The 9,605-nt window shown below is 55.3% G+C and overlaps 1 protein-coding gene across 1 annotated transcript; it reads right to left on the bottom strand.

Moving 5' to 3' along the window:
* Nucleotides 1-2,827: 2,827 nt before the first annotated feature.
* ZP1 (zona pellucida glycoprotein 1) lies at nt 2,828-9,365 on the bottom strand. Its single transcript, XM_016200361.2, has 12 exons — nt 9,158-9,365; nt 7,960-8,081; nt 7,396-7,711; nt 7,088-7,228; nt 6,428-6,615; nt 6,257-6,354; nt 5,098-5,225; nt 4,831-5,020; nt 4,592-4,736; nt 3,422-3,503; nt 3,195-3,314; nt 2,828-2,970 (listed from the first exon to the last, which is right to left on the bottom strand). Exons 1-12 carry the CDS (start codon nt 9,330-9,332, stop codon nt 2,828-2,830), a joined length of 1,848 nt encoding a protein of 615 aa, XP_016055847.2. The 5' UTR covers nt 9,333-9,365.
* Between the last annotated feature and the right edge of the window lie 240 nt (nt 9,366-9,605).

Raw genomic sequence — 9,605 nt, 5'->3', positions numbered from 1 at the left:
ATTATTGGGGTGCCAGAAGGAGAGAAGAGAGCAAGAAATTCAAAAACTATTTGAAAAAATAATTACAGAAAACTTCCCCTACCTGGGGAAAGAAATAGACTTACAAGTCCAGGAAGCACAGAGGGTCCCAAACAAGAGGAACCCAAAGAGGCCCACAGCAAGACACATCATCATTAAAATGCCAAAGGTTAAAGACAAAGAGAGAATCTTAAAAGCAGCAAGAGAAAAGCAGTTAGTTACCTACAAGGGGGCATCCATACGACTGTCAGCTGATTTCTCAACAGAAACCTTGCAGGCCAGAAGGGAGTGGCAAGAAATATTCAAAGTGATGAAAAACATGGAACTACAACCAAGATTACTCTACCCAGCAAAGCTACTGTTTAGAATTGAAGGTCAGATAAAGAGCTTCTCAGACAAGGAAAAGCTAAAGGAGTTCATCACCACCAGACCAGCACTACAGGAAAAGTTAAAAGGATGAACTAAAGAATCTGACAAGCTAAATTGACACATGGAACAGATGATCATAGTTCAGAGGGAAGGGGGAAGGGGGGTGGAGGGTGGGAAGAGATTAACCAAAGAAGTTATATGCATATAAGCATAACCCATGGACACAGTCATTAAAGGGGTGAAGGCCTGGAGAGGGGGTGGGAGGGAGGTGGAGAGGGTCAGTTGGGGGGGGAAATGGACACCTGTAATACTTTCAACAATAAATTTTAAAAAATAAAAAAAATAATAAAAAGGGCTCTACAGTGGGTGAAGCCCCAGTGACGGTGGGCCTGGAATTTAAACTCTGCGTGCACGCTGACTGTTTTCCATTAACCAATGAGAGGCTGCATGTCCCATGCTTGGGGGTGAATCTGTGCAGACCCTTTTCTTCGCGTTTTCTTCTATACAGACATATGTACTCAGAGGAAATGTGTGGATTTTTATTTTTATTTTTGTATTTGTAACAAATGGTGCCATACTGTCCATGCTGTAGCTAAGTTTTCTTACTGAATAAATCATATACATCTTTCTGTGTGTAAAAAAAAAAGAAAATAAAATAGTATACAAAGAATTACATGCTGAAATAATCGTGTTCAACACCTGTTATCCTTAGTAGACTTGGTTTCTACCAAATATATCATAGTTTAACCACACTGTGGAGGAAACTTTATTAAAAGTAAGAAATGACACAAGATGTCTGTTATAAAGTTAGAGAAAAGTCAGTTACATGATTCTAACTGGTATCCAAGAATCTCGCTTTGCTTAAACACAGCATCAATGCCATTTAAAGACGCACCTTCGTGGTGTCCGAAGCACTTAGAATGCACTTGTACGCTGAAGGGAGTGGTGGGAAGGAGGCGATGGCGCTGGGTTGGAACCAGAACCCTGGCCTCTAAGAGCAGCCAGCCTCGCTCCTCCAGCCAACACCAGCCCAGGAGCTCTCCCTTGGCTCACACTAACCTCAAAGAGCATATCCTGCAGTCCTTGTACAGGCCAGGAAGTGGGACAGAGCTGTCATCCCCAGCCACAGATGGGAAGACAGTCCCAGGTAAGGACATTACTTCACTGGCTTCCATGGCAAGGTCTGGATCTTCCTGCCCCCCCATCCTATTCTGCTGCCTCCAGCTAGAAAGACTGAAGGCAGCAGTTTCCTCTAGCCCCTCCTCATCTTGGGCTGTAAAGTTGTGGGAGGGAGGGAGGGAGGAAAACGTTGAGTTTGGGGTAGGAGAAAGAATACATTCTAGTAGTTAACAGTAAATATTGGCTACCTGTTCTGTAACCCCTCTAGGGAAAGGTATTAGTCCCATTTTACAGATGAGGAAACTGGGGCCCAGAAAAGTTCAGTAAGTCAATATCACACAGCTAGTAAGAGCCAGAGCCAGGGTCGTAACTCAAGCAGCCTGGCGCAGGGGCCCTGTGTTTGAGCAGTAGCCTGAAGAGGAGATGCAAGGGGCTCGAGTGGGGGAGCCCTGCACAGCGTCAAGGCCCCTGGCCTGGCCTGTGTATGAGGTGCCCTTCGTGTGGGCTCTGGGCTCATACCTTACCGAAGGCCCAGAGGGGTGCCTGAAACCCAGCTCTGACTTCCCCAGCAGGTTATCCTCTGCCGGAGGCTGAACCTTCTACCCTCCCACCCCCATTCCCAGCCTATAAGATCCGCATGCCAGTCTGGAAAGGTCTTTGCTGCCCAGTCCGAGACGAAGGCCATGTCCTACACGGGCAAATAGGTCAGCAGCCCAGCCAGCTCCAGCACCCACCTGCCTGGGGGCCTGTTCCCCCCGATGCCTACTGGTCCTGTGTGGACTAGTTCTGGGGGGCGAGGGAAGGAGAGAGGGAGGCTGGCGCTCAGAAGTCGCCCTGCATCCTTCAGTGGGAGGTGGGAGACTCAGCAGGACTGGGAGCAGCCCCTTCGAGTTGGGTTCAGCTCTTTTGGCCCCAGGAACTCTTGGTTCCCCTTAGCTGTGACGGCAGCCACGCAGTGTGCTTTGAAGGCGCCCAGTCAACTCCTGTGTCTGTGGGGAGGTGACAGGCCCTCCCGGGCCATGAGCTCTGTCAGGTTCCCGATTCCCAGCTCCTGTGGCTCATGACTCGGCCACGATTTTACCTCCCTCTACCTTGCTTGTCCCGTTCTCTCTGCCTGGAATGCCACCTTTCCTTGCTGAACCTTTCAAATCCAGGCTTGGGAGACCCTGGACTCTACCCAGTGTTTGTAATAGAGGCGACTGGGAAAGGACAGCACCAACCCTAAGGAACAAGTTTCTAGGGCAAGAAAGAACTGTTCTAGGCATCACAAAGGTCTCCACACCGTGTTCAGTAGGTTTAAAAAGACGGTTTATTGAGCCGTTCACCCTCTGTTGCCTTCCCGGAGCCTCCTGGCCTGGGCCTGACTCAGGCCCACGGAAACACTGATGCCTAGGACCATGGCAACAGCCACCAGCAAAAGGACCACCCAGAAGGGAAGCCTCGGGTCAGAGTTCCCAGTGGAGCCTGCAGAGAGAGGGTGGGAAGGATGTCGAGGCTGGGCGAGGCCCCTCCACCCAGACCTTTGTGATCTCAGGGGCAGCACTGAAGCTGCGGGACCTCACCTGTCTTTGTCGTTCCCACTGAATGAACGACACCATCCCCTGCCCTTACTAGGGCCGGAGCTTTCCTGTTTTGCCAACACACCCCGGCAACCAAGACCTCTGGGGCTTGCTCATAGGCCCTTGTACCTGAGGGCCCCAGCGTGGTTTCCGTCCTGTACGAATCCACAAAACCCACAGGCCCTGGAGAGCTCACGAGGTTCTGCGGCTCGGCGATGTCACTGTGGCCACTCGAGGATCGCCGCTGTCCTGCCAGGGGACGAGAGGCACCTGAGGCTGGTATCCAGGACCCTAGTGTCCCAGAAACCAGGACCAGATGTATAAAAGAATGCAGAGCACCCCCACCCCAGGCTCACTTGCAGTCCTGGAGCCACAGGTAGTGGAGCAGGTCTCCAGCCCTGAGGGGGAGCAGACAGAGGCACTGCAGAAGATGTAGACCTGGTAGGAAGAGAAAGGTGGAGACAATCGGCTGGCTTGGGACATGGGAGGAAGCCCTCAGGCAGGGACATAGGACCCAGGACGGGGGTGGGGGGGTGGGGGGGGTGGGGGGGGTGGAATCTGGGCATGTTGACCAGGACCGAGACTGCAGCGCCTGCTGGTGAGGTTCAGAGCCCTGTGTGCTGCACCCCACTTGCAATCCATGCATCTCTCCTTCCCGATGGCCCTGGGCCTATGGAAGGAACCACTGCACCCGGCGAGCCCCAGCCCACGGCCGGCTCCGCACATACTGCCTCAGAGTGCAGAGCCCCCTGGGAGGGCTGTCTTGCTCCTGGAGCTAGTCACTGACCGACAGAGGGAATTTCAAGAAGTTGGGGCTTGACCAGGGTTGGCCCCCAGTGACCAGTGTCATAGGGCAGAGAGAACAGGCTGGCTCTGCTTCCAGAAACACAAGGCCAAGGGCAGCTCCCGAAAGGAGTACAAGTAGGAGCTGACCTGAACCAACACCCCCGAGCCCTGGCCAATGGAGCCCCTTCAGCCAGCAGGTCAGGGGCTCGGTCAGAAAAGATTCACAGCCGACATGATTCAGCCATCCTCTGGTGCCAGCCCGTGAAGTCTGTCTACTTCAGATGTGATAACTACGCAGCTATTTTATATAGAGATCTGTGTATGTTAATGTCAAAGAGATATATACTGTTCAGTAGAATTAAAGTTATATGACAGTGTGTGGCCCATGTAGAAAACCTAAAAGTACCCAAGTTTACCATGTTTAAGTTCTGGAGAAGTTGCTGGGTTATAAAAACTCGAAGCAGAATTACATCAGACAGTTTCTAGTTCAGAGCGAGGCGGCTCTCAGCACTGTGACCAGTGCTCAGGTTTAGGGCTGATGGCAATTGCCCTCCTCCCTCTGAGTTGTTAACCAGTCACCTCTGGTGCCCTGAGGCCAGAACCTGGGGCCGTTCAGGACGCGTGGTGAAACCATGCCCATCTAGGAGCCTTTGTCTGCAGCAGCTTGCAGGTGCTGAGGGATTTGGTGACAGCAGGCACGAGGAACCTAAGGCACCAGGAACGGAACACGCGCTTCTTACCGGTCCCTTGAGGGCCTTCTGGGAGCCAGAGTCCAGGAACGTGAAGGTGGCCACGGTGAAGCGCTGGTAATGAGCCGGGAAAGGCAGCTCAGCCCTGTCCAAGGCTACCATTCGGGTCCTGTATCTGTCGCCCTCAAAAGGACACCTGGGAAGGAAAGAAGTCAAGGAAGCCACTCACTGAGGGAGGGGAGGCAAGCAGAGGGAGCCCTGGGGCAGCTTGAGCACCTGCCACCACTCACCCATCTGACAGGATGGGCCACTGGGGCTGCTGGAAGGGGTTGGCGCTGGGGGTGGCCCAGCACTGGTGCAGCACCAGGACCAGGCGGGGGTCTGTCCTTTCCAGGAGCCGGACCTCCACGGGGACGGGCTCCAGGAGCAGCTTCACGATGGGGTAGTCCCTTTCCTCATAGTAGGAGCGGAAAGTCTCATCTGCAGGGAGAGGCTCGTGAGCCTGGGGCTGTATGTCTGATGAGTGGGGACAGAGAGGAAGCATGGGGACACTATACCCTTGGCGATCCGAAGCTCGAGCCGCAGGGCGCCAGGCTGGGTCACAGAGGCTGGTGAAAGGGGTGGGAAGACAGATGCCCGGTGGGGCAGGAAGTCACTGGCATTGAAGATGCAGCGAACGTGAAGCCTGAAGTTCATGTGTGAGGGGATGAGGGGAGAAGACAGTGTCACACATCTTGCTTACATCATAAACCAAGTACCCACGATGTGGGTACAACAAGCAGGGCCCAGTCCAGCAGGCAGATGGATACCATCAGAGTAATCGCTAGGGTGACATGCACCCCGGCCCCTACCCCCTGCCATCCTCACCTTCCTGGGACAGCTCAAGCCCACCATGCCAGGCCCTCTCTACTGCAGGGCACAGCCGGATGGAGGCGTGGGGGTGGGGCATGGGGCTGACGGATGCTCACCTCCTTCTGGTATTTGAAGCTCCCCCTGCCAGTCAAACCTGGCAGGCAGACCTGGGTTTGAAACTTAGCCATTTACGGGCCATGGGACCACAAGCAAACGCTTTAACCTAAGCCTGTTTCATTTGTAAAATGGCAATTGCCCCCGCCCCCTCTGAGGGCTGTGGTAGGATCAGTGAGATCACAAGATTGCGCCCCAGTATTGTCATTGTCCCTGCAGTTGTTGCTGGGCCTAGTGTCCCTCGCTAGCCTGAGTGCGCCGCCCGATCTTAGCGGGCCAGTGCCCAGCACCCTGAGGCATCTGCAGACACCCAAGTCAGCAGGTCCTGGAGGCCCCTTTCACTGAGGGGTTCTCCCTCTGCCCCTCTCCCCACTACACTGAGAGCCCAGAGCCAGGTGTCTTCTGCCTCATCTGTGACTAACTCGTGAGATCAGGAGGCAGGGACAGCACAGTCAGAGCCTCGGCTTCCTCCTGAGGTTGCTTAGTTTCTGAGCTTAGTCCTGGGAGGGGTAAAGGCAAGCGCCCTTGGGGACCCTGGCCCTTGCAGGCACTGCTGCGGCTTCTGCCTGCCAGGCCCCATTGGATATCATCAGCCCCTGCCCAGCTGGGGAGGCTGGGATGGGGTCACAAAGTCAGCTGATGGAGCCTGAACATGAACCCAGAGGGCTCCAAGTCCTGTTCTGAGCTCACCTACGCTCCCTTCACCCCCAAGCCCACAGTCCAGCCTTTTGGAGGAAGGCACCCCCTCACCGGAAGCTGCCGTCCCGTGTGATGGAGCCCTGGGGTCCCTTTTGGACGTCGATGTCAGACGTTAGCTGGTTCTCATAGATGAGCTGATTGCCAACCACCTGCGGAGACGACAGCTGGGTGAGGCCCTCCCGGGGCCAGTGCTGGGCGCCAGCCCATGGCCCCTGTGCCTACCTGGACTGTGGTGCCACAGTGGGTGAGAGGGAAGTGGAAGACCACAAAGGACCCCGTCTCCTGGGTCGGGGAGCAGCTGGTGGGGGCATAGGCCAGGTGGATGTTGGCCAGGTTGATCCTGTGTGCCAAGGCTGTTTCTTGGGATACCACCAGGACCAAGTGGCCATTTCTGAAGCACTGGACAGTCACTGGGACAAAGGTGGATCAAAGACATGAATCAGGGCTTTGGGGTTTAGAGCCCACCCAGCACAGACACAGGGGGATGGGCTGGTTGGTGACAATCAGTGTTGAAAGTGCTGCCTTAGGAGTCAAGACCCCCGATTCTCTTTCTCTCTGCTTGCGCTGTGCAGCAAACCTTTTACAGACCCAGGTTCTCTCATGCATGGAACAGACAGTTGAACTATAGTCTAAAAGTAAGATCACCATCTAATTTATCACCCAGGTTGGGAGGTTCTAGATCTAAAGGTAAATGCAAGGGTAGATCTATTAGTAGTTCCCTGGGGACACTGTCAGGCAAGCTGGGGCATGTGGTCCCCATCTGAAGGTCTGTTCTGCATCTATTCTGGGGTCAGGCTCCCCTAGGACCAGGGTAGAGGAGAAAGCCCTCCTATCACTTCAGGATTCAGAGGACCGGACCCCGTTTGGCATGGGAAGTTGTACCTGTGTTGCCATAGTAACAGGGAACATCTCTGGTGGTGTCATAGCAGCAGCCAGCCTGTTGACAGGCTTCCTTTGAACTTCTCACTATGCAGGGAATGTGCCCAGAGTGCCCCTGACACTGCTTCGGGGTCAGATGGGTGCCTAGGGTTGGTGACAGAGTGGTGAGGAGATGAGAAGCTAGTTGGACAGCAGATTCTAGGGAAATGGAGGGAGGTGGCTTCTTGAGCCTAGTAAAAGGCTTTCAGGCTACCTGATAGGCTACAAGTTCCTGGACACGGGGTGTATGTACACAGAAGAGTCCTACGTACCTATGTAATCTGGCTTGTCAACTTCCCAGTTTTCCAAGGTGCCCCCATGGGGGCCAGCCCAGGTGGGGGGGGTGGGGCCGGATCCAAAGGATGGTGAGGCAGGGGCTGAATGGGCCAAGCTGTGCTGTGTGGTGGGGCGGAGGGAACCGATACTCAGGGTCGAGTGTGAGAATGTGGTGGATGGCACCAGCTGGCTGTCTGGAGTCGTCCAGGTATGGTCAGGCTTGGGACAGACCAGAGTAACATTTTGTGCTACATCAACATGACCATTGGGCAGCACAGCTTCTATGAACACTCTCAGGTGGGAACGCCCGTCCTGCAGGTGAGAAGGCAAATAGAGCAGCTAGGTGAGGCCACTCGGCGCCCAGGCAGATGGCCATGGAGAGCCCAGCTGGGTGTTAGGCAGGATTTGTGGGCGGGTACCCACGACAGTCCAGCTCACTGAGTGATCTTAGGTGCCGATGCATCCCTGGTCCATGAGGGGCCTCCCCAGCCTGATACTGTTTTAGGCCAAGCTAACTCCCAGCCATGGGACTCTCCCCTAGAGCAGCAAGGGGTCCCTACCTTCTCCAGCACGTGGCAGCCTTTGTAATCAGCAGAGAAGACTGTGGGCCCCTGGGGCTTGGCTGTAACCCAGTGGTAGCAGATGGAGCAATTGTTCACCTCAAACTGGTTCCCAAATTCATCTGGGGCCAGGAAGGGAAAGAGGGATGAAGGGGAGGGGTCAGGGGGGCTGAAGAGTGAAGCCAGAGGCCGTTGGGGTCTGCTGAGAAGATTCTCCATTCAGGAGCAGGGGACCCAGGTTCCAGACTTAGCTTTGCTGTTAGCTTGCTGTGTGGTCTTGGGAAAGCCCCTTCCCCTCTCTGGTCTCAGTTTCCACATCTGTGAGGAAATGGGTGGCTTCAGCTCGTCTTAGGCTCTTTCTAGCTCAGGTTCCCTGCTGGTAGCACTCAGCAGTGGGCAGGAATGAAAATGTAGTGGAGAAATAAGTAGGGCTCAGGCACTGGGCTGAGTATTTTATATCAGTTCTTTCAAACCTAGTCATCCGAGTTCTGGAAACGAGGCAGCTGAGGCACAGAGAGTGAGCAAGCTTCCCCGGGCACACGCACACAACGAGGGGTGAAACAGATTCGAACTCGGGATTTTGTGGAAAGAGCTGAGTCTGCCAGGTTAACTGGCTTTTGTAGTCACTTCACTTGGGGACACCTGCTAGGTGTTCACCTACCTGGTCAGCCCAGAACAGCCAGGGCACCCTCTGGGTGTGGGCACGTCCCCTGCACTTCTGTTCAGACCACATGGCAAGTTTGGGCTCATCTTTCCCATCTTACAGGTAAGTGGGCTCCGAGGGGTCCGATAGTTGTTCAAGATCACACAGCTTAGAAGCTACCGATGCAAATCCTGATTCGAAACCCACCTCCCTTTTCTCCACACCAGGCCACGCCCTGCCTCTTAGAGAGCGGTTGGTGGGCCAGCAGCCGCAGCAGCTGAGTGTGGTTGGCCGTGCAGAGCCTGGGCCCTGCAGCTCAGCACAATGGCCGGGTGATCCCCCTGCACACTGACTGGCCTGGGAGAAGCTGTCTGGGGGGGACCAGGGAAATCGAGGTTGGGAACCGGCCTTCCTTCCTCCCTCCTCCTCCCTATGTGCTGGGGGCCGCCACCCTCAGGCTGGAGGGAGGCCCCCACTCTTCCTGTTCCAGGGAAAGGACCCCAGCCTCCCACTGCAGCCCAGGATGGTGGGTTCCGAGATTCAGCTGGCACTCACCCATCACCTTGAACTGAATAGTCCGGCCTTCCCAGGGGAACACCAGCAGCTGCATGCCCTTGACCCCACAGTCATAGCTATGCCACAGGCCTGGGACACCGGGCTTGGAGTATGGCTGCTGACCCAGCCCCAGAGTGGCCAGCAGCAACAGGGCCACGCAGTAACCCCAGGCCATGACCAAGGCTCCTGACACCTGAAACACGACGGAGCCCACAGTAGCCCCTCCCAGCTGTAAGGAGCTGAGGGCTCGGGACTTAAATGAGGAAGGTGGCAAGTGGGAGTTTCTAAAGGCAAAGGGGGCCCACCTGGAGGGGCGCTCCCTGGCCACCAGGGGCTCTGGTAAAACTCCCGCCCTGAAGGCAGGGGGAAGTGCCCTCCCAGCCCGGGGCCCTGAGGAACGGCTCCAAAAGCTGCCCCTCACCCTGGTTTTCTGCCTCGCAGCTGGGGC

The sequence above is a fragment of the Miniopterus natalensis genome, chromosome 11 (assembly GCF_054644295.1).
Source record: "Miniopterus natalensis isolate mMinNat1 chromosome 11, mMinNat1.hap1, whole genome shotgun sequence".
Classification (NCBI taxonomy): Eukaryota; Metazoa; Chordata; class Mammalia; order Chiroptera; family Miniopteridae; genus Miniopterus; species Miniopterus natalensis.
This window is presented reverse-complemented; position numbering and strand designations above follow the sequence as displayed.

Coding starts and splice junctions, on each gene's coding strand:
- ZP1 (XM_016200361.2), bottom strand. CDS start 9,332: ATGGCCTGGGGTTACTGCGTGGCCCTGTTGCTGCTGGCCACTCTGGGG. Junction 3,315..3,421: donor CTGTGGCTCCAGGACTGCAA/GTGAGCCTGGGG, acceptor GTCCCCTGGCAG/GACAGCGGCGATCCTCGAGT. Junction 2,971..3,194: donor AACCACGCTGGGGCCCTCAG/GTACAAGGGCCT, acceptor CTCTCTCTGCAG/GCTCCACTGGGAACTCTGAC.